The sequence below is a fragment of the Pan paniscus genome, chromosome 4 (assembly GCF_029289425.2).
Source record: "Pan paniscus chromosome 4, NHGRI_mPanPan1-v2.0_pri, whole genome shotgun sequence".
Lineage (NCBI taxonomy): Eukaryota > Metazoa > Chordata > Mammalia > Primates > Hominidae > Pan > Pan paniscus.
The window spans coordinates 133,348,396-133,375,649 of record NC_073253.2 but is presented as its reverse complement, the minus strand read 5'-3'; the positions used below and the strand labels follow the sequence as shown (position 1 = coordinate 133,375,649).

The following is a 27,254-nucleotide window of genomic DNA, read 5'->3' as shown; positions in this document are numbered from 1 at the left end:
TTGCATTGATTCTTCCTCATTTTTTTTTTTTTTTAAGACCGAGCCTTGCTCTTGTCACCTAGGTTGCAGTGCAGTGGCACGTTCTCAGCTCACTGCGACCTCCGCCTCCCAGGTTCAAGTGATTCTCCTGCCTCAGCCTCCTGAGTAGCTGGGATTACAGGCGCACACCACCACACCCAGCTAATTTTTGTATTTTTAGTAGAGATGGGGTTTCGCCATGTTGGCCAGGCTGGTCTTGAACTCCTGACCTCATGATCTGCCTACCTCGGTCTACCAAAGTGCTGGAATTACAGGTGTGAGCCACCACACCTCGCTGATTCTTCCTCTTTTTAACGTACTGCTCACCTTCCTTCTCTCTGCTCCCTCTGTTCCTATCCTAGTTCAAGCCACCATTAGCTCTTGCCTGAACTAATACAATTGCCTTTTCTTCAGGGTTCCACTCTTGCCCCTTCCAGTCCATTTTCATATAACATCTAGTATGGGTTTTTTTATGGCTTTTTTTGTGTATGTGTTGTTTGGGTTTTGAGACAGAATCTCATTCTGTCATCCAGGCTGCTGGAGTACAGTAGCACGATCTCGGCTCCCTGCAACCTCCACCTCCCAGCCAAGTGATTTTTGTGCCTCAGCCTCCCAAGTAGCTGGGACTACAGGCACATGCTACCATGCCCAGGTATTTTTTTTTTTTTTTTTTAAGTAGAGATAGGGTTTCATTAAGTTGGCTAGACTTGTCTCAAGCTCCTGGCCACAAAAGATCCACTGCCTTGGCTTCCTAAAGTGCTAAATTATCTTCTTTGATTTTCTGAAAATTAAATTGTATCAATAGTCGCATAAGATTGCAGGAATAGGCCAGGCACGGTGGCTCACGCCTGTAATCCCAGCACTTTGGGAGGCCAAGGCGGGTGGATCACGAGGTCTGGAGTTTGAGACCAGACTGGCCAACATAGTGAAACCCCCTCTCTACTAAAAATACAAAAAAAATTAGCTGGGCATGGTGGCTGGCGCCTGTAGTCCCAGCTACTTGGGAGGCTGAGGCAGGAGAATCGCTTGAACCCAGGAGGTGGAGGTTGCAGTGAGCTGAGATTGTGCCACTGCACTCCAGGCTGGGCAACAGACTGAGATTCCCTCTCACAAAAATATAATAATAATAATAAAATAAGACAAGAAAGAAATGCCATAGAATTTAGATTTTATTCTCTAGTGACTTGAAGTTTTTGTTTTGCTTTGTTTTTTGATCAGGTGAATAATGAATTGAATGTGATGAATTAGTAAAGTAAATATGGTAGTAATGTGTTAGGTGGAGAGTTGAAAAGTAGAATATCAGTTCTTGGTTCAAAATTCAGGTACAAGGTATGATCTTAGCACAGTGTGGAAGCAAAGGTAATAGAGGGAAGGGATAGATTTGGAGGACGAACCAAAGGAAGAAGACTAAATGTGAAAAGTTGAGCAAAGGGAGGAGTCAGGAACGACTCAGAAAAGTAAGCCTCAGTTACTCCAAGTTTCATTAGCTCACTGATGGAAACAGAGAAGTCATGAGAGAAAATCAGTTGTGACATCCAACTAGAACGGCCAGTCAAGCATTAGAGCTGCAATGCCTAGAGCTCACACGGAGATGGAAATTTAGGAGTCATCAGCACAGAAATAAGACTGGAATTTGAGAACAGGTAAGTTCTCCACGGTGAGAGCAGAGAAAAAAGTGGACCCCAAACTGAACCTGAGGGTGATGTTCATATTAAGGATCAAGAAAGAAGAGTAGCTCAAAGAATTGTCTGAAACGCAGGAGGATTTATAGTCAGTGGTCACTGATGCACTTAGAGAGAAGTAGGATAGAGGGAGAAGACAAGCTATTAAAGGTAGGTAATGAGGCCGGGCATGGTGGCTCACACCTGTAATCCCAGCACTTTGGGAGGCTGAGGTGGGTGGATCAGTTGAGGTCAGGAGTTCAAGACCAGCCTGACCAACATGGTGAAACCTTGTTTCTACTAAAAAAAAAATACAAAATTAGTCGGGCGTGGTGGTGTGTGCCTGTAATCCCAGCTACTTGGGAGGCAGAGGCAGGAAAATAACTTGAACCCAGGAGGCAGAGGTTGTAGTGAGTCAAGATTGCACCATTGCACTCCAGCCTGGGCAACAAAGGTGAAACTCCATTTGGAAAAAAAAAAAAAAAAAAGATGGGTAATGAAATCAGAACCCTGGTTATGGGTTCCATACTTAAGAGATTAGGTGGTGAAAGAAATAAAATATGAGTTTGGAAAGACAGCAGGTCAAAAAGAGTTCTTTTTCTTCTCTCTTTTTTTTTTTTTTTTTTTTGAGACAGGGTCTTATTCTGTTGCCCAGGTTGGAGTGCTGTGGCATGATCACAGCTCACTGTAGCCTTGACCTTCTGGGCTCAATCCTCCTGCCTCAGCCTCCTGAGTAGCTGGTACTACAGGCACACTCCACCACGCTTGGCTAATTTTTTTTTTTTTTTTTTTTGAGACGGAGTATCGCTCTGTCACCCAGGCTGGAGTGAAGTGGCACAATCTCGGCTCACTGCAACCTCCGCCTCCTGGGTTCAAGAGATTCTCCTGCCTCAGCCTCCCAAGTAGCTGGGATTACAGCTGCCTGCCTAAGTTTTGTATTTTTAGTAGAGATAGGATTTCACCGTGTTGGCCAGCCTGGTCTTGAACTCCTGACCTCAGGTTATCCACCCACCTTGGCCTCATGAAGTGCTGGGATGACAGGCGTGAGCCACCGCGCCCGGCCTTCTCTCTTTTTTATTGGTGAGTCCTTGGGATATCTGAAGACAGGAATGTGGCCAATGCCAGGAGACAGAGTGGTATAAATTAAGGGGATCTTCTAGAGGGGATTCCAGAGGGAGACGACAGTGGTTAAGGTGACTCTAGGTTAGAAAATGTCAAGGTAGCTGGGTGCGGTGGCTCACGCCTATAATCTCAGCACTTTGGGAGGCTGAGGCGGGAGGATCACCTGAGGTCGGGAGTTTGAGACCAGCCTGGCCAACATGGAGAAACCCCGTCTCTACTAAAAATACAAAATTAGCCAGGCGCGGTGGCACATGCCTGTAATCCCAGCAACTTGGGAGGCTGAGGCAGTAGAATCGCTTGAACCCGGGAGGTGGAGGTTTCGGTGAGCCGAGATCTTGCCATTGCACTCCAACCTAGGCAACAAAAGCGAAAATCCGCCTCAGAAAAGAAAAGAAAGGAAAAGGGAAAGGGAAAGGAAAGGACAAAGAAAAGGAAAAGAAAAGAGAAAAAGTCAAGGTACCCTTAATGAGTGATCAGAAGGGTGAGGAAGTCTCCAGGAGTAGTGAAATTACTGAACATAGTCCAACCTAAGTAGACAATTGAGCAAAGTCAGGAGGATAAAAGACTAACTGACACATTGTGGTCAGTGCTGAGGATGTGGAGCTGTAACAACAGCTTTTCGTGAACACAGTAAGGAGCTACCATTGGAAGAACTAGGATAGATGAAACTGAGAGCAGGCTACACCTGGAGGAAGGCAGAGAAAGCAGAGGTCTGGGGGACTTTGGAGTCGGGCATATCCAGATTCCAAAAGAGAAAATAAGGCACTATGCCAGGCCAGACCCTCACTGATAAAGGAGGGCTAGATCTGGCAGATGAGTCAGACAACAGCAGCTTAGAGGTAAGGTGGGCAGGAGAACAATGCTCCATTTGTAAATCTCAGGTACTCAGTTGTGAATCATGGGATTGGATGCCCTGATTGTCAGTTTCCTGTTCTTGTCCCCACACCACCACAAGCCCCAGCACAGGAGGACTCTAATGAGGCCACTCTGCTGGCCCAATCCCAGTGGACAGAGCAGGGAATCAATGTTATTTTGTTGGGATGGAAGGGGTTAGAAATGAACTTTGGGGCTGGGTGTGGTGGTTCACACCTGTAATCCAAGCACTTTGAGAGGCTGAGGCAGGAGGATCACTTGAGCCCAGGAGTTCGAGACCAGCCGGGGCAACATAGTGAGACCTAATCGCTACAGAACATTAAAAATAAAATTACCCGGGCATGGTGGTGTATGCCTACAGTCTCGGCTACTTAGGAGGCTGAGGTGGGAGGATCCCTTGAGCCCGGAAGTTTGAGGTTGCAGTCAGCCATGATCATGCCACTGCACTCCAGCCTGGGCAACAGAGTGAGAACCTGTCTCAAAAACAAAAAAAGAAAGAAATGAACTTTGGCCATGGAGAAATGCAAGTGGGGCAATCAGAGCTCTGTGAGACCAAGAATAAATAGATTCTTCAGACACATGAGGGAAAGAGGTGAAGGCAGTTGAGGCTTGAAAAGGATGTCTGACTCATACCCCACCTAACTCCTCACAGAAACTCAAGTTCATGTATCTGAAGACAGTCTGGGAAAAAGAGACAACTGGTGAAAAACTGAAGTAATTGGCTTATTTCTTTTGGCGAATGGGTCTGTTTGAAGGCCTCAAATCCATAATATGAAGTCCTAGGAGACGCCAGTTTAAGATGTAATAGTATTAATTCAGGGTAGACGTGAGCAAATGCTCTGGTAAGCACTTTGTCCTGGGTAGGGAAGGACTGGCTTTCCCCTTCCTGACAGTCTTTCGAAACAGGATGCACAGTGTGTGCCTCTTTTTTTTTGGCTTTAGGAGCTCTCCTGTTAAGAAGCAGGTGGCTGAATTAAGTGATCTCTTATAGACTGCAAGAAGCCGATGGCAATTAAATGACAAGGGACCTTCTCAAGATCACTGAGTCCCATCACAGATATGCATGGGTACCCGAGAGTCTGAGAGGAATGTGGGAATGAGTTTGGGTACCTGGTGCACCACTGGGCCTTCCCCACCCACTTCCTACCCACATCCTCACTTCCCCTGCCCATCGTTTCACTGGTCACTTGCTGACCAAGTGTAGTGGGAGGCCTCCCAGACGCCTGGCCTAATTCCTTCAGTTCTTTCCTTGGATCATCACATATCCTTTTCCTGATGATGCTCCATGAGAAGGGCAGCCTAGCAGGGCAGGCAGAGCACCAACCTTGGAGGCTGTCCAGGGCCCTGGAGTCTACTCTTTGCTCCTCTGCGATCTCACGTGCTGATAGGGGCAGGATACTTTCCTCCTCCAGGCTCTGCTTGCCTTCAGTGGTAGGGAATGCTGCAGGATTGGGTGGTTTAGAGCTCTATTCCTACCCAAAGGTCTTTAACCTCTTCTAGAAGCCTTTGATCTGGCCCTTGCTTTCATTTTCCCCCAATCTGAACATCTTTATCTAGGTCCAGGGTCACTGCCTTTTGTCATCAATAGGATTATGAGTAGTTTGTGATGTGGGGCTAGAAATGTTCGTTTTTCTCTGAAGCCTGTTTTTCCTTTCTCTATCTTCTAAAATAAACAGCCCTCCTTTGACATTCCCTCTTGAAACTTTGACCTGTAATGTAGACCATAATGGTTAGTTTTTTCTTTGGGTACCCCCTGGAGAACCAGGATTCTGCCCCCACAAATCAGCAGGAGCCAGGCTTTCTGCTTTATCATTCTAAGGAAGGCCTTTGCAAATCAAAAGTTAGGTTTCTTCATTCTGGAGAAAGGCTGCGAAATATGATTCCCTTGCTTGGTGAAGAGGGAGGAGAGGACACCTTTCATTGCATATGAATGGTAGTCATTCTACAAAACTGTCATGATGGTTAAGAATGTGGCCAGGGATCCCTGGACTGCTATAGTGTAAGTGGTGTAAAAGAAAGAGTATGGATTTATGAGGCAGTAGTAGCCTGAATTTAAATTCACCTCCCTGCATTTAATTTTAGGTTGGGGTGCTTAACCTCTCTCTGAGCCACAGTTTCCTCAGTAGTCGGAAAGGAATAATTGTAACTCTTTAATTGGATTGGCCTGAGGATTGAAGGAGACGATATCTATTAAGCACCTGACATTTAGTAGGTGATCAATTACTTCCTTTCCACTCTAGTTTCCCTAACCACTTACTCACCTGCCAGCAAGCCTGAGTAGATTGGCAGTGAACCAAAGGAGACCCGGGGAACAGGACTCAGGGTTTTCTTAGGAGCTCCTAATTCTGCCCACATCAGAGAGCAGATGGGAAGGAAAAAAAGAAAAGAAGGAAGAAAAGAAAAAGACAAAAGAGATAAAGATTTGTAGGGGTCTGGCAAGCATAAGCATATTTATTTTCTTTCTTTCCTTCCTTCTCTTTTTCTCTTTTTCTTTCTTGTTTTAAAACTTTTTTTTTTTTTTGAGACAGGATCTCATTCTGTCACCCAGGCTGGAGTGCAGTGGTGTGATCACAGCTCACTGCAGCTTCGACCTCCCAGGCTCAGTGGATCCCCCTACCTCAGCCTCTGGAGTAGTTGTGACTACAGGTGCATGCCACCATGCCTGGCTAACTTTTTGGTATTTTTTGTAGAGAAGGGGTTTTGCCATGTTGCCCAGGCTGGTCTCTAACTCCTGGACTCAAGTGATCTGCCTGCCTCAGCCTCCCAAAGTGTTGGGATTACAGGTGTGAGCCACCACACTTGGCCTCTTTTTCTTTCTTTCCTCTTTTTTTTTTTTTTTTTTGTTGTTGTTGTAGAGATCGAGTCTCGCCGTGTTACCCAGGCTGGTCTCAAACTTCCTGGCCTCAAGTGATTCTCCCGCCTCGGCCTCCCAAAAGCATATTTTCCTTTTAATCTAGACTGAGCAAATACAGAATTCCATTGTCCAGGTGACGTGATGCTGTGCTTGGATTTACTGAACTAGGGGAATAGGCTCATGGACAGGTTTCCCTCATTGAATTGATCACTTTTTCAGCAGGTTTACAAGATCCATCATCAGATCGTGGCCAATCTGCCTGTCTTGGGCCCTTAATCTATGGAAAAGGGGTTTTACTGTTCTGTTACCTTAATGATAGCCAGCTTGTTAAGGATGAACCAAAAGGGAAGGGATATAGGGCTGTAACTGACAAATCTGAATGAGGCTGTGTTGCCTTGGAATGAATCCTTGGCAGGAAGGCGATGGATATAGAGAAATCCAAATTCCTGTTGTTTCTGGCACAGGGTCCATGTGGGAAGATTGGTTAGTGTGACTGATAGCTCTGAAGGTAAGATGGATGAGGGTGGGAAAGGCTTGGAAGGAGAAGAGACTAGGAGACTATGAGTTTTTTGGGGCAGCAGACAAACTTCAAGGAATTCCCATTGCCCTGAGATTTCTTGGTGAAAACCTCTGATATAAGCCCGCAGTAAACACAAGGCTTGTTCTCCTGGAATGACCTTTTGAACAGGGCAGCAGGGATGGTTTTGCTTCTGAAAATCCCTGCCAAGATTATTGGGGTATGTCAGTAAGGTCCTGGGGAAGATGTCAAAGCCTCAGGTGCCTGGGTTCTTTGGATGGAGATTCAGTTAGGAATCTAGTGGTGGGGGGGAAATCTAGTGTGTTCATTTCTCTAGCACAGGGTCGCAACTCGGGTTTCGGGGGGGACGCTTTGACATCTGTATTTATTGAGGGTTTAACCTCTGTGCTAGATAATTTTATTTTTGCTTTTTCTCTGAGCCTCAGGGAAATAATCTTCTTTTGGTTGCCTATTTCCATTCCTCCTTCCATGACCACCAAGCAGCACACACCACACACATTTTCTTTCTCTGTCACTACTGCAGTGTGCTTTTTAACTTTCCACTGAAGGAGAGACAGAGAGGAAATCTGTCATTTCCTTGACATAGGCTTCGCTTTTATGTATCTGTCCTTATATCTATTCTCTGACATCTGTGGTAGTTTTAAATGTTTCTCTTGAGATGCCAGCTTCCTTCATGAACATTTCACCTTCCTTTTCACTAAAAAACAAGATTGGTTATTCCTTTTTGGCATTAAAACAAATAACACATTAATTCTTTCTGATGACAAAAAATATTTATTGTAGGCAAACGTAAAAATACAGAAAAACACAAAAGGAAAACAAACCACTCTATTTTGGTATCACATAGTGGCAAATATTTGCACATTGCCACAAAAACAAAATTGGATCATCCTGAACATGCCATTTTGCAATCAACTTTGTTCAGTTAATTCTATCATGCGTGCTTTCCATATTACTAAGTATTTCTCAAGAATATTTTAGTGGCTAATAGTCTACTGTAAGGTTATGATTTACTTGTTTATCCTACTTTGAACACTTACATTGTTTTCTAATTTAAAACAATAAGCTAGGGTTTTTTTTCCCATTTTTGGTGATCATTTTTGCTTTTTATTCAACATATTCAAAATATCTCCTCCAGGCAGGGTGCAAGCCTATGCAGACAGCAGAGATTCCCAAGGCTGAGATATTCAGATTTAGGAAACCAGCGGCTAAGCTCCCAGGGCTCTCCTTATGGGAAACTACCCCTCCTCCAAAGATTACCATTGGAAGATGTGGAAGTGCAAATGCAGGTAGGTAGAATCCACAACTCTTTTTGTCTCTTGCCCTGGGGCCCAGGTCTTGGTGTACAGACACCCCAGGATGCCCAAGTTAAGAGGGCAAACACACTTTGAATATGGCCCAAGTTCAAAGGGCTTCCTTACTCCCCAAGTTACCTAGGTTGCATTAAAATAACACTTTCTAATTCTGGGAGTCTGTATTGTTTTCCTGTTGACCAGTGTCTGGGTCTCAATTTTTTGTTACCTGCCAAACACTGAAATCAAGGGAGTTGCATATTTCTAGTTTCTCCTTTATCCTGGTGGATTATTGGGATACAGAAGCAGGGTTTCTTATTCCCTTTTTGATCTTAAGGTTTCCAAAGGGAGTAATAGAAGTCCCAGCTGGATATATCTTAGAAGCATTTATGGCAAAATACAGTTGAGTTCTCAATCTGGGAAAACAACAGAAGAGTCCCCAGCTCTCTGAGGAGCATCGCTTTTGTGGGACCTTGTCTGGGTAGGTCATAGTCACCTGTCCACTGACTGCCATGATTCCCTTTCCATGGCTCCAGAGACGGTTTATGAGCTGCAAAAACCCCCAGGTTATACTGGGTGCTGGTTTCCCCAGGCGTGGGTGGGAAGAATTTATTTTCTTTTCTCTTTATTATTTATTTATTTATTTATTTATTTTTTAGACAGGGTCTCAGTTCTGTTGCCCAGGCTGGAGTGCAATGGCACAATCACACCTCACTGTAGTCTCGAGCTCCTGGGCTCCAGTGATCCTCTCACCTCAGCCTCCCAAGTATCTAGGACTACAGGCAAGTGCCACCACACCTAGCTAATTTTTAAATTTTGTGTAGAGATGGTGTCTTCCTATGTTGTCCAGGCTGGAGGAAGAGCTTTTCAAAAGTGCATACTTGGGGGAAAGAAAATCCAACACTCTAAAACTTTCCAGTAGGCAGATATGTGGTCTTTACCTCATTTATCAGCATAGATTTGTAGCCACAGGCTGCTCTTCAGAAGTCTGAACAGAACTCTTTCATTTTTTGCTTCTATTCTCCTGATTCCCAGCAGCACAGCTGGGTTGGACATGGTCTGAAATTTAAAGGAACAAATACTTTGAAGGTCCCTCTAGATATAGACCCCAAACCAAACTCTCCCTGTAGAAAGCTGCATAAGTACAGGCACAAAGATGGGAAAGTAGTTTGCAGGAAAGATGAAATGGGGGTCTGCCAAAGTCAGGAGGCCCAGGTTCCAATTTCAGCCCCGCCAGGAATATGCTGTAGAATCTTGGGCCTCTATTTTCCCCACTGATAGCAGATATCATGAGGACTACAGACGAAAACTGCAATTTTCCGATTGCTTTCCAATCTGTTCTCTCTAAGAGAGAAGCTATGTCGCCTTCCACTGATGCAATTAATCAAGTGAACTTGTGTGGGGTATTATCAGGCACTGCCCTTACCCAGGGACTGGGCACTGCCTGGGGAGCGTGCGCAGTAATACTTGCTCACCACATGCCTACACTGGTCACACTTGACCGTACAGCACCACTGGAATTTGCAGTTACAGCTGCTTATGACCTCAGTTTTCCTCTCTTCCACCTGCAGCCCACACTCAGTGCACAGGCGCCCACAGCTACGTCGCTCCCACCTGGATGTGTTGTGGCTGTTCTGTAGGCACTCACGACCCTCTGTGCCATAGATGCCCAGGCTGGAATTGCAGGTACAGTAATCTGGTGATTCCTCTAAAAAGATCAGTTCCGCCTCTGCGCTAGGAAGGAAGGCCTCAGCGGGCACCCAGTGGCCCTCGGCGCTGTTCCCAGCTCTCAGCTGCCGCTTATCCATTTCAATTTTCAGTGCCTGGTCATACTTGGCCTTTAGGTAGTCTCCCATCTCCCGGAAGTCAGCCAGCTGCAGCCAGCATGTCTGTATGCTGCAGCTCCCAGAGATGCCATGACATTTGCATGTCCTTTTCATGGTGGCTCTCACTGCCTTCATAGAGAGAACACAAAAGAGAATGGCTCTGAGTAGAGAAGACCAAAGGTTAGTGATTAAAGGGAATGTTTTAGAGCTGTGTTTCTTGACTTTAAAGGAGCATCAGAATTATTTGGGAAAGCTCACAAAAAAAATTTATTCCTCGACCCTACCTCAGATCTTCTCAATGAAGATATTCAGTGGGGAAGGGGCTGGTACTGGTGATTTTAAAGCTTCCCTGGGTGATTCTGATGGAGAGCCAGGCAAGAGCTGAGAAGGTTACTAGAGTCCAGAAACTTCTGCTCCAGGCTCAACTCTATCACTTGTCAAGCTTTTCTCTATCTGCCCAGCTGGAATAAGAATTGAATATAATAATAATCAAGGAAGTACTATGTAAATTATAAAGGAAACTATGATAATTGCCACAGTTACTGTCTTGAGGCTGGGCATGAGAGTATTTTGGGGGGTTTGGATTTGTCCTCTGGGTCTTCTCTGAGAGGGGAGGGAGCTCCTTGAGTCTGAACACTTATACCTCCAAGGCAATGAATTACCCATGGTTGTACTTGCTTAAAAAACCTCTTCCTGGCTGGATGTGGTGGCTCATGCCTATAATTCCAAGACGTTGGGAGGCTGAGGCAAGAGGATCGCTTGAGCCCAGGAGGCCAAGACCAGCCTGGGCAATATGGGGAAACCTCATCTCTACAAAACCCACAAAAACTAGCTGGGCATAGTGGCAAGCACCTGTAGTCCCAGGTTCTCAGGAGGCTGAGGTGGGAGGATGGCTTCAGCCTGGGAGGTGGAGGCTGCAGTGAGCCGAGATGGCACCACTGCACTTCAGCGTGGGAGACAGAGTAAGACCCTGTCTCAAAAAAACCCCAAGCCCAAAAACCCCTTTCCCCCTTTCCCTGGGCAACCAGGATACCTAGGTATAGGTTCACAGGAAATTTCTATGCTTTTGGCTCTAAATCCAACTTGTTTCCAGATTTGTGTTCAGAATACTCCAGAGATTGCCACCCCACTAGAAGTCTTGGGGGAGAGTTTGACACTCCAGAGAAGCCTTGATCAATCCCAATTCCCCACAGCCCAGACAGACTTTAGGACACAAGGCTGGACAACAAGGCCCTGTTAATTTACTAGAACATGCAGTTGAAGTGATAAAAATTTAAGTCATAGAAGCAAGGCCTCGGTTCTGTGTTCTCAGAAGCCCGCGTGTGGAGGGGCAGAGCAGAACATACAATGACAAGAGGACTCAGTGAGAAGATCTGAGTTCACTGCCTGTCTCTGACACTTATTAGTTGCCTTGGACAAGCCACTTGGCTCAGATTTAATTGGTTTTGTCATCCAGAGAATGCGGGTAGCCATCTCAATCTGGCTGGGTAGTATGAGGAAAGAACGTATAAGACAGCTCTTGGTAAATTGCGAAGGGCCGTGCAGATGTGAAGCTGTAGAAATACTGGCCACAATGCCTATACCCACCAGTCTGCCGGCCCTGTTGTTGTGAAGATTCATCAGGGCTCTGGCATCCTTCCCCTTCTCCAAACTGTCCACAAAGAGTTTGGAGATCCTTTCCCCAAATTCCACATTGTCGCTGCAGCCTCCCCAGATCCAACCATGGCCTCCTATATACAAGGACAGAATAAGTTCTCCATGTAGCTCCATGCTCAGTCCCAGTCACCCGCCAAACCACCCCCAAGAGCCCTAGAGTGTAAAGCTATGGCTGAAGGTGAGACAGGGAAATGGAGGTGCTTGGGGTGGGTGGGAGTCCTGTTGCCAAAGCCAACTACCCACGCTTCAGACACTTCCCAGCCATAAGCAATTAGTCTTCTATACCCACAGTAAAAGTAGGTACACTGGGGGCTAACTTAGATGCTCTCAAAGGTTCACTGCAGCTTGGCCAGGCGTGGTGGCTCACGCCTGTAATCCCAGCACTTTGGGAGGCCAAGGCAGGCGGATCACGAGGTCAGGAGATCAAGACCATCCTGGCTAACACGGTGAAACCCCATCTCTACTAAAAATACAAAAAATTAGCTGAGTGTGGTGGCGGGCACCTGTAGTCCCAGCTACTCGGGAGGCTGAGGCAGGAGAATGGCGTGAACCTGGGAGGTGGAGTTTGCAGTGAGCTGAGATCGCGCCACTGCACTCCAGCCTAGTTGACAGAGCGAGACTCCATCTCAAAAGAAAAAAAAAAAAAGGTTCACTGCAGCTCAAACATTCTGGAATTCTGCACCATTATTCTACAATCATCTCGTAAAGGCTACTACCTCCTTCATTAGTGATAAATCTGAGTAAGTGTCTTAGGTAATCTGTAAATTGCTGAGTAGCTCTAGATTATGGATGAACCATTCCAAGCCTGAAATACCAGGGCTAGCTTTAAGTCTCTTCGGCTTTCTCATTTCTAATTGCCTTGTTGCTTTTAGAGCTACTTGCTAACGCCTAGACTCATGGACCCAGGCTCAACTCTGAGAGTGTAAGGCTAGGAGATCCTACAATTGAAGGAGTTGCTGGAGTCTTGAGGTTTAAGGGAGCTCTGTCCCTCAGCCTTTCTCTGGAAGACTTTAGTCTGCACTCAGCTCTGTAGCCCCTCACCTCTTCCCACCCCCATTAGAAAGCTCAACTTACCTGTTTTTCCATTGTTTGACCCATCACAGCCACAGTTTTCGAAGTCACCCATGCTACAGTTCTTGGTGATGATGTACATGACTCCAGCAGAGCTGATAGCATGTATGAAGGAAGTCTCTCTGGTAGCTTTGGAGAGAGAGAGGGAACTGACTGGAAACCTGGACCCTGATTACCCAAAGCAGAGGCTTTGGAAAAATAATACTGTTTATCTCCCTTATCCCCCACTTCCTTTTTGGGTTTAAGAGGATGCTTTTCTTTCTGTTTTTTTGTTTTTTTTTTTTTTTTGAGACTCGCTGTGTCACCAGGCTGGAGTGCAGTGGCATGATCTTGGCTCACTGCAACCTCTGCCTCCTAGGTTCAAGCAATTCTCCTGCCCCAGCCTCCTGAGTAGCTGGCTGGGACTACAGGTGCGTGCCACCATGCCCAGCTAATTTTTGTATTTCTAGTAGAGATGGGGTTTCACCTTGTTGACCAGGATAGTCTCGATCTCTTGACCACATGATCCGCCCTCCTTGGCCTCCCAAAGTGCTGGGATTACAGGCGTGAACCACTGTGGCTGGTCATTTTTTTGTTTTTGTTTTTGTTTTGAGACAGTGTCTCACTCTGTTGCCCAGGCTGGGGTGCAGTGGCATGATCTCGGCTCTCTGCAACCTCCGCCTCCCAGGTTCAAGTGATTTTCCTGCCTCAGCCTCCTGAGTAGCAGGTACATGCCACCACCCCCAGCTAATTTTTGTATTTTTAGTAGAGACGGGGTTTCACCATGTTGGCCAGGCTGGTCTTGAACTCCTGATCTCAGGTGACCCACCCGCCTGGCCTCCCAAAGTGCTGGGATTACAGGCGTGAGCCACTGTGCCTGGCCTATTTTTTTAAAATTATTATTTTATTTTTTGAGATAGGCTCTCACTCTGTTGTCCAGGCTGGAGTGCAGTAGCGCGATCTTGGCTCACTGTAACCTCCGCCTTCCAGGTTCAAGCAATTCTCGTGCCTCAGCCTCCTGAGTAGCTGGGACTATAGGTGCATGCTACCACACCCGGCTATTTTTTTTTTGGTCTTTAGTACATATGGGGTTTCACCATGTTGGCCAGAGTGGTCTAGAACTCCTGGGCTCAAGTGATCCACTTACCTTGGCCTCCCAAATTGCTGGGATTACAGGCATGAGCCACCGCACCTGGCCTATTATTATTGTATTAGAAATAGGGTCTCACTATGTTGCCCAGGCTGGACTTGAACTCCTGGGCGCAAGCAATCCTCCCGTCTCAGCCTCCCAAAGTGCTGGGATTACAGGTGTGAGCCACTGCATCCAGCCAATGCTCTTCTATTTGAAAGAACAATGCATATTTTTTCAGCCTCCTTCCTTCATCCAGGCAGGAATGAACATCCCTATGTTAACCAATGGGGAAAGTAAAAACCAGAGATAGAATGATGAGACCAATGTAATCCCAGCACTTTGGGAGGTTAAGTTGGGTGGATTGCTTGAGCTCAGGAGTTCGAGACCAGCCTGGGCAACATGACGAAACCCTGTCTCTACAAAAAATACAAAAATTAGCCGGGCATGGGGGTGCATGCCTATAGTCCCAGCTACTCAGGAGGCTGAGGTGGGAGAATTGCCTGAGCCTGGGAGGCAGAGGCTGCATTGAGCCAAGATTGCGCCACTGCAAACTAGCCTGGGTAAAAAAGTGAAACCCTGTCTCAAAAAAAAAAAAAAAAAAAAAAAAGAATGATGAGAACAAGACCACTTTCCAATTGTGGTATTGGGATCGGGACCTTGCCCTCTTAGAGTCCAGCCTAGACCTCTGTCCACTAGCCACTGCTGCTAGTCTTTAGGCAGTGAGACTCAGGGCTTGATGCTGGCCTAGGAGAGAGAGGAGGACCTTTGCTGCTTCTGACTGGGAAGTTTGGGCCATGTAATAATCATAATCATCCTGACTGCCACCTACTGAACTCTTATCTTACTAAACTCTTTACAAACATTGTCACATTTTATTTCTACATACTCCCTATTCTATCTGTATACCCCATGGGGAGACATTTCTTTTGAACCTCATCTTTTTTTTTTTTTTTTTTTTTTTTGAGACAAGGTCTTGCTCTGTCACCCAGGCAGGAGTGTAGTGGTGTGATCATAGCTCACTATATCCTTGAACTCCTGGGTTCCAGAAATCCTCCCAACTCAGCCTTCCAGGTCTCTGGGACTACAGGCACATGCTACCATGCCGGCTAATATTTTTACTTTTATTTTTAGTAGAGACGAGGTCTTGCTATGTTGCCCAGGCTGGTCTCGAACTCTTGAACTCAAGCGATCCTCCTGCCTTAGCCTTCCAAAGTGCTGGGATTATAGGCATGGTTCCAACACATGCTTAGCCACTTTCTCTGTCTTCTTTACTCTCGTTCCCCTAACTATTCTCAGGTGAATGTTATCTTCAAAAATGACATGCAAACTACGGCACACAGTTACAAATGGGTGCACGTGCACACCCATACACACACATAGACACACACCCCACCTGAGGCACAACTCAATGTGACATCTCAGCTTTTCTGTTGTTGAGATTTTATGGCAGTTAGCCATGTGAAACTTCCTCAGGAGCTGCAAACACACAGCCCTTTCCCCATTTATATTTCATGCAACTCAGTGCAAGATCAGTGTGTACAAACGCACAAATATAGGCATGCATTTAAAAAATAGAGTAATTTCCGCTGGGCACGGTGGCTCATGCCTGTAATCCCAGCACTTTTGGAGGCTGAGGTGGGTGGATCACCTGAGGTCAGGAGTTTGAGACCAGCCTGGCCAACATGGTGAAACCCCATCTCTACTAAAAATACAAAAAATTAGCCAGGCATGTTGCATGCCTGTAATCCCAGCTACTCGGGAGGCTGAGGCAGGAGAATCACTTGAACTCCGGAGGCGGAAGTTGCGGTAAGCCGAGATCGTGCCATTGCACTCCAGCCTGGGCAACAGAGTGAGACTCCGTCTCAAAAAAAGAAAAAAAAAAAGAGTAATTTCCTACATTTATCTCATACATAGAGACACCTCATACCCACTTCATTCAACCCATAGGATACTTCTGATGAACTAAACAGAACTGGCCTTACTGACCCAAATGACAAATCTGGGGTTGAGAGAGGGGAGGTAATTTACTCAAGGCCACACAGCAAGGAAATGGCAGGTCAGCAGGTCACTGGCAGCATTTTTATTTCACTGTGCAATACATGTCACACATATACACATACTGCAAGCCCCCCTCCATTCACATATATACCCCTTGTACAGGTGAGTCCCACACAAACTTACCACTTCTCAGCCTGTTGTGGGTGGAGAGCTGAAGAGCATTTTCAGGGCAGTTCCAGCGTTCCCAAGCAAACTGGAACTTGCACTCCTCGATGCCACTCTGGGCACCCAAGGCCACGCTAGTCGTGTAGGTCAGATAGGCCTGGCAAAGGGAAAAGGGCTATGAGCTTCTGCCCGGTATGGGTCATCTGTGGTTGGGGGAGCAGGCAGGACTCAGATGGGCCAGCTCTCCATTAAGAATCAACCATGGGTTCCTCTGGGTGAGGGGCTCTGGCACTGTCCCCTCCCCTCTTTTCTCCAGAAGAGTCCCCTTAGGGCCCTCAGTGGGTAAAAACAGAAGCTGGAGATCATCCTACCTTGGGACCTGTTATCAGGAAATTGTTCACTGACCTACCAAAAAGAGAAAAAGTGAGGCAGAGGTGAATGGGGATGAGACAATGGGGGCCTCCTTGGCAAGGAGTGAGGGTTGGGAAAGGACTTACCAGGCAGAGGCACTGAATGCAGCACAGCATATGCCCAGAGCTGCCCAGAGCATAAACAGGTTCCCCATCACCCTGCCTACCCCAGTGGACCAGGTCCAGCTCAGGGCCAAGTCCAGAGAAGTGAGGAGAGGGCAGGGTCTTCCTCAGTATTTATGTGAGAAAATTCTGAATGTCCAAGGGAGGAAATCAGCAGCTCTTCTCATTTGTTCCTAACTGGCAGGGCTGCAGGAGCCACCGGCCCAGTGGGGGATCTGGGAGGAGGGACTCAGTTTTCGCCAAAAGCCCCGCCCTGCCCAGCCCCTCCAGCCCTTCTTCCCTCCCAGACTGAGAAGGAGGCTGCTTTTCTCCTATACTTGAGATTTCTTTCTTCTGTATGTCAATTTTGTCTCTTCCTGCTTCTTTGGCCCATTTCTCAGAATCATGTAGGCCAGAGCAGGCTGGGTCCTTAACCCTGAAGGCAGGTCACCTATTCTTGGAGCTACAGTGTCCTCATCTGTCAGTGAGAGCCCACTCTCTGTCCTGCCATCCTCCCCAAGGTGTTAATAATCATAAAGCAACTCCATCTGGGGCTGCTTCCTACTCATTTACCTAAACCAGTGAGTGCGCCATCCCTACCACTTCCTTCAAGGCTGTGAGGTGATGGAGCTGTGGGACTATGGAGCAGGAACACTTCAGAGTCCATCTCTGCAACAGTCCCTTCCACCACATTCTAGCAACTGCTGGGAAATTTCCTTAATTCCTAGCAAATCTATCCTTTTATATCTGAGGGTTACAACTCCAGTTAGTTGATTTTTTATATATCTGAGAACCAACCTTAGGGCCACCCAGGGTTATATTTGGGAAGACCGATGCCTTTCTTTTTTTTTTTTTTTTTTTTGAGACAGAGTCTCTCACTCTGTCGCCCAGGCTGGAGTGCAGTGGTGCAATCTCAGCTCACTGCAACCTCTGCCTCCTGGGTTCAAGCGATTCTCCCACCTCAGCCTCCCAAGTATCTGAGACTACAGGTGCCAGCCACCACACCCAGCTAAATTTTGTATTTTTAGTAGAGAAGGGGTTTCGCCAGTTGGCCAGCCTGGTCTTGAACTCCTGGGCTCAAGTGATCTGCCCACCTTGGCCTCCCAAAATGCTGGGATTATAGGCATGAGCCACTGCGCGTGGCCCTGATGCCTTTCTTTCTGATACTACTTTGTTACTAGGACTTCAGCTCCTTAGGTGGGAATCTGTCTTTTATTTTATTTATTTATTTATTTATTTATTTATTTATTTATTTATTTATTTTGAGACGGAGTCTCACTCTGTCGCCAGGCTGGAGTGCAGTGGCATGATCTCGGCTCACTGCAACCTCCACTTCCTGGGATCGAGCAATTCTCCTGCCTCAGCCTCCGGAGTAGCTGGGATTACAGGTGTGCACCACCATGCCCAGCTAATTTTTATATTTTTAGTAGAGACGGGTTTCACCATGTTGGCCGGGATGGTCTTGATCTCTTAATCTCGTGATCCACCTGCCTCGGCCTCCCAAAGTGCTGGGATTACAGGCGTGAGCCACCATACCCAGCCTTATTTTATTTTATTTTTTGAGGCAGAGTTTCACTCTTGTCACCTGGGCTGGAGTGCAAGTGTGCCATCTCAACTTACTGCAACCTCCACCTCTGTGTTCAAGTGATTCTCCTGCCTCAGCCTCCCCAGTAGCTGAGATTACAGGCATGTGCCACCATGTCCAGCTAATTTTGTACTTTTAGTAGAGACAGGGTTTCCCTATGTTGGCCAGGCTGGTCTCAAACTCCTGATATCAGGTGATCCGCACGCCTTTGGCCTCCTGAAGTGCTGGGATTACAGGCATGAGCCACCGCACCCAGCCAGGAATGTCTTTTAGGTTCACTTTCGGTTTTTAGTGCTTAAGAAGGCACCTGGATGAACAAATGAAAGACCCTGTGACCCCTAGTGGGCACCATTAGGTATGGTTGGGGACTAGAATAAAAGGTGGGAAAGTCCTTCTTGGTTGCTGAAGCTCTTTCCTAAGGCTGGAGAAGGAAGTCTAGAGAAGTTCAGAGGAAAGCATAGATGGAAAGTCACAGTTCTGACTCCATCCTGTGACCATTACAACATCCAGATCACTTCCCAGAACTTTGGACCTGGTTTGGGTGGGAAGTGGAGCTCAGAGATCCCTCCACCAAAGGAGTTCCAGGGGCCAAAGAGTCCCCAGGTGTCTTTAGGGCATACTCCAAGTATGGGCCAGGCTTGGCGTCGGTCTGCAAACTGACTGTTGTCCTTCTGACATAAGATAATTACAAAAATAGAAGTGTTTAGAAATTTTTATAGCAATTTGGAGCAATTTTAGATATGCTAAACCTAGGAGGAAATTTGGGCTCTTATTTTGTATGTAGTTTTTTGTTTCATTTCTTCAGAAGGATAAGGAAAAAAGTCCTAATGGACTAAAGCTCTGCCTCCCAGCCCCCCGCAAGCTCTTCCCTTGATTGCTTGTGGGCCTCTCTGCTTGGGGAAAATAGGTGTCCCAGACTTGAGTTACGTGAGAAAAGCCCACTGAGTTAGCCTCAGCGGCCTTTTCTCTGTCTCTTACTTTTCCCAATCAAGAATCTAATTTAACTTTCACTTCTTAAGACAGCAGGGTTGATTTCCATGGCATTCACTATGGGGTCAGAACTGGGTTAGTGATAGCTCCGAGGAAGTCCCCTGCCACTTCCAAAGAGTTTTAGGAGTGACTCCGCTTTCACTTCCTGTGTGTGAGTGACTGGGTCTTATGCTTCTGTGTTCTCCGCTGCACCTGGCATTTAATTGGTACTCTACAAAAAAATACTCTTTTTTTTCTAGGAAGCAGAGGGGAAGATAGTTTTTTGTATGCAAACTGTGCTCTCTCCTGCTCAGATTCTATAAAGATCATATAGTTTTTCTTTTTTTTTTTTTTTTTTTGAGACAGAGTCTCGCTCTGTCGCCCAGGCTGCGGTGCAGTGGTGCGATCTCCGCTCACTGCAAGCTCCGCCTCCCTTGTTCACGCCATTCTCCTGCCTCAGCCTCCCGAGTAGCTGGGACTACAGGCGCCCGCCTGTATTGAATTTTTAGTAGAGACGGGGTTTCACTGTGTTCGCCAGGATGGTCTCGATCTCCTGACCTCGTGATCCACCCGTCTCGGCCTCCCAAAGTGCTGGGATTACAGGCATGAGCCACTGCGCCCGGCAAGATCATATAGTTTTTCTAAATGGAAGTGAGAATTTATAGAGAGGCCTCTGCTCCAGGTATCAGGAGCCCTGGGCTTTGGCCACTAATTTGTTGTGTGACCTTGAGCAAGCTATTTACCACCGTCTGGACTTAGATTCTTCATCTCCAAAATGAGGGAGTGAGGAAAATGTTGAAGGTTGAATGACCACTAAAGACTTTCCCAGCTGGGCTGGGCATGGTAGCTCACATCTATAATCCCAGCCCTTTGGGAGGCTGAGTGGGGAGGATCACCTGAGCTCAGGACTTTGAGGCTACAGTGAGCCATGATTGCGCCACTGTACTCTAGCCTAGGTGGCAGAATGAGACCCTGTCTCTAAAAAAAAAGTCCAGGGCTCACTCCTGTAATCCTGTAATCCCAGCACTTTGGGAGGCCAAGGCAGGCAAATCACCTGAGTTTAGGAGTTTGAGACCAGCCTGACCAACATGGAAAAACCTCATCTCTACTAAAAATATAAAAATTAGCCAAAAAAAAAAAAAAAAAAAAAAACAAGATTTACAGAGTTTATTAATCCCAGAGGTGATTGTAGGCCAGAAATCTTATCTTCTTCAGTTGCGAGCGTTGGAATTATCTTTTTTTGTTTGTGTGTGTGGTTTTTTTTTTTTTTTTTGAGAAGGAGTCTCTGTCACCCAGGCTAGAGTGCAGTGGTGCAATCTCAGCTCACCACAACCTCTGCCTCCTGGGTTCAAAGCCATTCTCATGCCTCAGCCACCCAAGTAGCTGGGATTACAGGTGCTCGCCTCCACGCTTGGCTAATTTTTGCATTTTTAGAAGAGACTGGGTTTCACCGTGTTGGACAGGATGGTCTCAAACTCCTGGCTTCAAGGGATTTGCTCACCTCGGCCTCCCAAAGTGCTGGGATTACAGACGTGAGCCACTGTGCCCGGCCAGAATTATCTTATACATCTTTGAATCCTGTAGTTGACGATTAGATGAGCCTTTAAGATGGATACCTGGAGGATAACCAATGCCTTCTTCAGAGTCCTTTGGAGTGTATCTACATAAGACCCCTGTGCTGGACTGACTAAATTTTTCACTGCAGCAGAGGTTTCCTGGAGAGAATAGTGAGAGGCATTCCACATCAAGTCTACAAATCATTTCTAGTCAACCTGTGTATCATTTTCCTTAATCCCAGCTCTATTGTCTCATTAGCTTTTAAGTAATGATCCAACTCTTGGTTTCTCTCTTGCAGGAATGGAAATCTAGAGCTGAAGACTAGAACAGAAGATGATGGTGGGGACAGATGAGCCTGTGACAAGATAGATTGAATAGTAGTATCTCTAAAGCCCTGGTGTGCTGGTAAATGATTAACAACTGGCTTGGGTGTGGCAGGAGCCTGATTGGTAATATTTGCTAATTTTCATGGTATAAATACTAGAGCATAGTGAATTGCAAACTGCCAATGTAGACTTGGGAAGAGATGTAGTATATCATTATATAATATTTCTGTCATATAGATATAATGGGTATAAATAGCCTTCAGCATAAATGATAGTGAAATTTAGCAAACTAATTAGGAAGTGATGAATTTTGAGTATTTGTTACCTTTGTTTTTAATATAATTATAAGTTTATATAATTTAATTTTGAATATTGGCTTTATTTAACAACCAGTTTGCAAAATTCCTAAAAATGCAACAGTCGCTCTCAGGAGTGGGTATAAGCTGCCTTCAGCACACCGCTGGAGCCCAGTGTCCTCCCTCTAGGCCACAGGGAGGTAAAGTGGAAAGTGTGGAATTTAACACCCAATAATTGTTTCAGTGATGTGCAGGGCTTTAATTTTTCCTCTTACTACCCGCCTTCATGGAGCTTACTGTCTAGTAACAGGAGATAAGGTATGTATCTATCTATAATGTCAGGTAGAACACGTAAATAGATACGATGAATAAGCATTCACACTTCTGGAAAGGTATTACCAGGTAATCCTGAAGACCCCTTCCACCTCTAATGTTCCAGGATGATGATGAGATTCCAGGAGTCCTAGGGAAGCATTGAGGACTATTATCAATAAAGGATATACCAACGTCACCCTAGCTGTGCCTAGTTTCAGGAAATTCAGAGGCCGTTCGTGGAACCTTAGAGTGTCTGAACTAGAGAGTCCCATTTGACAAGGAGGCAACTGAGTCCCATAGAGAGAGAACTTATTGAGGGTTACACAGTGTTTTGGGGCCAAGAGAGCCTGGATTCCAGCATCCTGGTTTGCCCAGGACTGAGAGGTCTCCTATAGTTTAAGGCTTTCAATGTTAAGGCCAGGAGGGTTTTGAGCAAACCAGGATAGCTGGTCACCCAACAGCAAAGGTATACATCCTAGGCCAGTGTTTCTTTCTAAAAGTGCACTTTCACTGAACTTCCCAAATCCTTCGATCCTCAGCATTTCTTTCTCAGGCTCCTTGCAGGGCTCTGAGCCTACAGGGGCTGATTAGACTGTAGGAGCAAGTTGCAGAAGAGCTGAGAGGGAGTAGAGAGGGGGTGGAGGTGACTGGAGAATGCCAAAAGACAAAGAGATAGGATTTCTGACTTTTTACACTTCTCTGCTAATTAGATAAAGGATTGGGGCGGGGGAGAATGAGCCTCCATGCATATTCTTCTGAGCTGTGACAGGGAGCAGAGTTTAGGGATTTTCTACCCCTGGTCTCCACCCCTCCTCCCTGGAAGCTTCTCACCCCCTGAGGATACTTGACTCCCAGTCCAAATGCCACAGCTGCTTGAGCTCCTGACCCTCCCTTTGGCCCCTTCAATTTAGCCTCAGTAACTTGCCAAGTTCCCCAACAATATGCTCTGGGAAAAAAAGTGGAATACTTCTGTTTTCCCTTTCAGATTCAGGGTTCCAGGTGTGGGGAGGGAAATGAGGTCCTCCTGTGTGAAAATGGCATCAGTTGGTGGTCTGTTGGATGCATGGGCCTGTGAGGACAGAGGCATATTAGGGGGGATCAGTCTGAAAGCCATGACTAGATCTGTTTTGTGTTGCCAAGTATGTTTCCTTCATCAATCTGGGAGCTGCCTAAGGCTGGGCCCTGCCAATCCCAGCCACACAGCAATCGCCCAAGGATAGGGACGTGTTTCTCCCATCAGACTGAGGTACCCAAATGGCAGAGGCCTCATCTTCACCATTAGCCTAGGAAGAGTTAGAGTTGGAGGGGCTCACCCAATACAAGGTTTCAGTTGGCTAAAACCGCTTGTTTTTTATTCCCTCATTGTTTTAAACCTCCATCTCTGTCCTATCCATCTCTGGATAGGACACAGAAGTTATCAATTAATGTTTCTTGATTAATTGTCAAAGAAGAAGGTTTGGAGCTGGTTGTAGGATTTTACTAGTTTTCAGAGAAATATGCATTTATTCATTCCAAAAATATTTACCTACTCGGTTCAGGCCAGTACTCAATACTTATGAGTCCAAGATGAATTAGGAGATATTTTCATCCTGTAGAAGCTCTCATTCTGGTCTGAGAGAGAGAGAAGTTTAAATTATTTTTAATAGTACAGTGAAATAAGGAACGTTGGAAAGGTTGGAAGGATGAAAGGGATAAATAAGGAAATGCCATAGAAGGGACTTCTGATGAAGGCCTGCCATCTGCTGGCAGTGAATAGTACAACAGGCTCTTTTGTTGCCATAATGTGCGTTCAGTACTGGAATTTTAGCCATTATCCAGTACCTGCCTAATGGATAGCCAGCCCAGTGATTGGCACTGAGCTATAAACCTTGTAAAGGGATCTTTGTCTTTGAAAAACTTGCACTATGCTTATGGATGTAAGATATAATTGAAAAAGTTATCAATCAACCAAGCAACACATATTTGAATGTGCACACACAAAAAATACGCTTTTAAAAAAAGCATAGGCCAGGCACGGTGGCTCACCCTTGTAATCCAGCACTTTGGGAGGCTGAGGCAGGAGGATCATGAGGTCATGAGTTCAAGACCAGCCTGGCCAATATGGTGAAACCCCGTCTCTACTAAAAATACAAAAAATTAGCCAGGTGTGGTGGTGCGCACCTGTAATCCCAGCTACTCAGGAGGCTGAGGCAGGAGAATTGCTTGAACTGAGGAGGCAGAGGTTGCAGTGAGTCGAGATCACACCATTGCACTCCAGCCTGAGTGATGGAGCAAGACTCCGTCTCGAGAAAAAAAAAATGTAATTCATGCTTGTTACCAAAAAAATTAAATAAAACATGGAAATATGTAATGTAAGAAATAGGAGTCTCTGACATCCAACTCCCTGTAAGTAATAATTATGAACAGTTTAGTGTGGATTTTTTTTCTCTGCATATATAAATGTTTATATATACATATATAATTTTTTTTCTTTTTAAAGATGGGGTCTTGCTATGTTGCTCAGGCTGGCTTCAAACTCCTGGGCTCAAGCAATCTTCCCACCTCAGCCTTCTGACTAGCTAGGACTACATGTATGCACCAGTGTGCCAAGCTATATACATATTAATATATTATATTATTATTTGAGATGGGGTTTTGCTCTGTCACCCAGGCTGGAGTGCAGTGGCGCAATCTTGGCTCATTGTAACCTCCACCTCTGGGGTTCAAGCGATTCTTGTGCCTCAGCCTCCTGAGTAGCTGGGATTACAGGAGCCCGCCACCATGCTCAGCTAATTTTTTGTATTTTTAGTAGAGATGGGGTTTCACCATGTTGGCCTGGCAGCTCTTGAACTCCTGACCTCAAGTGAGCCACCTGCCTTGGCCTCTCAAAGTGCTGGGGTTACAGGCGTGAGCCACCATGCCTGGCCTTAATTTTCTATGTTCTCTTTCTCTACAATTATTTCTGGATGTGTAAGGGGGAGGGGATATTGGACCTCCTGCACTAATTTTCTCATTTTCTTAACTTTTATTTCCTGTTTTCCATTTTTTTGTTCTATTGTTTAGGAGAGTTTCTTATCTTTTATTTCCTGTTTTCCATTTTTTTGTTCTATTGTTTAGGAGAGTGCCTCAATTTTATCTTCCCACCATTATGCTGAATTTCTAAAAATTTCTGTATCAAATACTTAATACCTAAGCCTTTTCCCTTACTCTCTGAATATTCCTTTCTTTTTTTTCTTTTTTTGAGATGGAGTCTCACTCTGTCGCCCAGGCTGGGATGTGGTGGTGCAGTCTTGGTTCACTGCAACCTCCGCCTGGTGGGTTCAAGCGATTCTCCTGCCTCAGCCTCTCAAATAGCTGGGATTACAGCCTGCACCACCACACCTGGCTAATTTTTGTATTTTTAGTAGAGATGGGGTTTCACCATGTTGCCCAGGCTGCTCTCGAATTCCTGACCTCAGGTGATCTGCCTGCCTTGGCCTCCCAAAGTACTGGGATTACAGGTGTGAACCACCATACCCGGCCTGAATATTTCTTTTTTATCATAGTATGTTCTTATTTCATGATTGCAATATCTTCTCTTAAATCTCTAAGGATACAATTTTTAAAACTTTTGTTTCCTGTTTTATTTCTTCTTCCAAATTCCTTTTTATCTATAATCTTAGAGCCTTTTCTCAAAAGTCTAGTGATGCTTGGCTGTCCATTCATGCTTAATAATGAGGGACTAAAAGCTCTTTGTATCTGGATGGGGCTTGTTGAATAGCGTGCTTCACTCCAGAGGCATAAGATAGGCTCCTAGCCAGTTCACTGGGGAATCCTAAGCATCAGTATCTTTAAGCCTTTTTTCCAGGGTTAGTTAGTTTTGCCAGAGAGGTCTTTTAGGTCTTTTAGTCTATAACTCAATAGGTGAAAAATATTTAATTTTAACTTGTATTTTTTATTATTAGTGAGGTGGGGCACCTTTTTATATGTTAATTATCTGTTTATATTTCTTCTTCTATGGAATGATTATGCACATTTTTTTTTGACCACTTTTATTTTACACTTATTTTTCTTACAGCTTTATAAGGTCTCCATCTTTTGGCAAGATTATGAAAACCAAAAAATTTGGAAAGTTGTTCCATTGCACTTTCCCAGAGTGAATCTTGAAGCCAGACTGCCTAGCTTCACGTCTCAGCTCTGTTTCATTAGTATGATTTAACGTTTCTGTGTGTCTGTCTTTCTCTGTAAAATGCAGATTGCCAGGCGAGGTTCCAGAGCTCTGGCACCGGAAGTGGTCGACTCGCGGGTTGGTTAAGAATTTACCTATAACAGTATAGGTTTGAAAAGGGAAAGTTCATTAGAAAGGAAGAACGCCGGCCGGGCGCGGTGGCTCACGCCTGTAATCCCAGCACTTTGGGAGGCTGAGACGGGCGGATCACGAGGTCAGGAGATTGAGACCATCCTGGCTAACACCGTGAAACCCCGTCTCTACTAAAAATACAAAAAAAAAAATTAGCCGGGTTACGTGGCGGGCGCCTGTAGTCACAGCTACGCGGGAGGCTGAGGCAGGAGAATGGCGTGAACCCCGGGGGGCAGAGCCTGCAGTGAGCCGAGATCGCGCCGCTGCACTCCAGCCTGGGTGAAAGAGCAAGACTCTGTCTCAAAAAAATAAATAAATAAATAAAAATAGAAAGGAAGAACGCCTCAAAAGGGTGTAGCGCGGCGCCTCAGCGAGAGGACTGAGCATGCGTGGTGGATTTTCCTTAGGGGCATTTATGGACCTTAAGGTGGGAGCTTAGGGTTGTAAAATTAGTCTCAGCATGGCATTCCGGAAATGTATAGAAATTTTAATCACTTATAAAAGTTGAAAGAGGCCTAGAATCAGATGTTGACTTTAGATACTAGGGAAGTTTGATTACCTCTAAATTCCCCAGATAAGGAGTTTTGCCGCCAGATAGCCTGTTTGATGGTCACCAGGTGGTCTTTGCTCCCTTCTACACTTGATCTTAGCCAAAAGGCCGAGAAGCGATGTCTTTGCTCCCTTCTAAATTGCTCATATAAGAAGTTTTTGGGCCAGGCGTGGTGGCTCATGACTGTAATCCTAGCACTTTGGGAGGCCAAGGCGGGCAGATCACTTGAGGTCAGGAGTTTGAAACCAGCCTGGTCAACATGATGAAACCCCATCTCTACTAAAAACACAAAAATTAGCTGGGCGTGGTGGTGCATGCCTGTAATTCCAGCTCCTTGGGAGGCTGAGACATGAGAATTGTTTGAACCCAGGAGGCAGAGGTTGCAGTGAGCAACCTAGATCATGCCACATGCCAACCTAGATCATGCCACTGCACTCCAGCCTGGGCGACAGAGCAAGACCTTGTCTCAAAAAAAAAAGAAAAAAAAAAAAAGTCTGTGGCTTGTGGCTTGGGAATAGAGGTTCAATGCGATATGGATGTTTTTAAAGCCCATAGGATTTATCTAACATTTTTATTTTTATAAAGGAAAAATGGAGGCCCACAGAGAAGGAATCTTTCCAATATCCCATGAGCTTTGCTGG

At 45.7% G+C, this 27,254-nt stretch overlaps 2 protein-coding genes across 6 annotated transcripts in view; one reads left to right on the top strand and one right to left on the bottom strand.

Moving 5' to 3' along the window:
* FAM13B (family with sequence similarity 13 member B) overlaps positions 1-27,254 on the top strand; it is a 172,424-nt gene that overhangs the window by 17,107 nt on the left and 128,063 nt on the right. The window contains exons 3-4 of one of the 3 annotated variants that reach the window (XM_063604235.1): positions 8,205-8,355; positions 21,107-21,213. The gene's annotated coding sequence lies outside the window, so the exon portion shown is untranslated. Of the gene's footprint in view, positions 1-7,823; positions 8,356-9,923; positions 10,045-21,106; positions 21,214-27,254 lie in introns of those variants that run through there. The other 2 variants (XM_063604236.1, XM_034960556.2) reach the window with 2 other exon arrangements.
* Positions 8,354-21,100, bottom strand: WNT8A (Wnt family member 8A). 3 transcript variants are annotated; one of them, XM_008954608.5, is made up of 6 exons: positions 16,557-21,100; positions 16,204-16,342; positions 12,915-13,040; positions 11,772-11,914; positions 9,834-10,313; positions 8,354-9,417 (listed from the first exon to the last, which is right to left on the bottom strand). In XM_008954608.5, exons 1-6 carry the CDS (start codon positions 16,710-16,712, stop codon positions 9,301-9,303), a joined length of 1,161 nt encoding a protein of 386 aa, XP_008952856.1. In that variant the 5' UTR covers positions 16,713-21,100; the 3' UTR covers positions 8,354-9,300. The 3 variants fall into 3 exon arrangements, with proteins under 3 accessions (XP_008952856.1, XP_008952855.1, XP_008952854.1); XM_008954607.5 differs by having other exon boundaries at positions 8,354-10,313; positions 16,557-16,590; positions 16,683-21,100; XM_008954606.5 differs by having other exon boundaries at positions 8,354-10,313.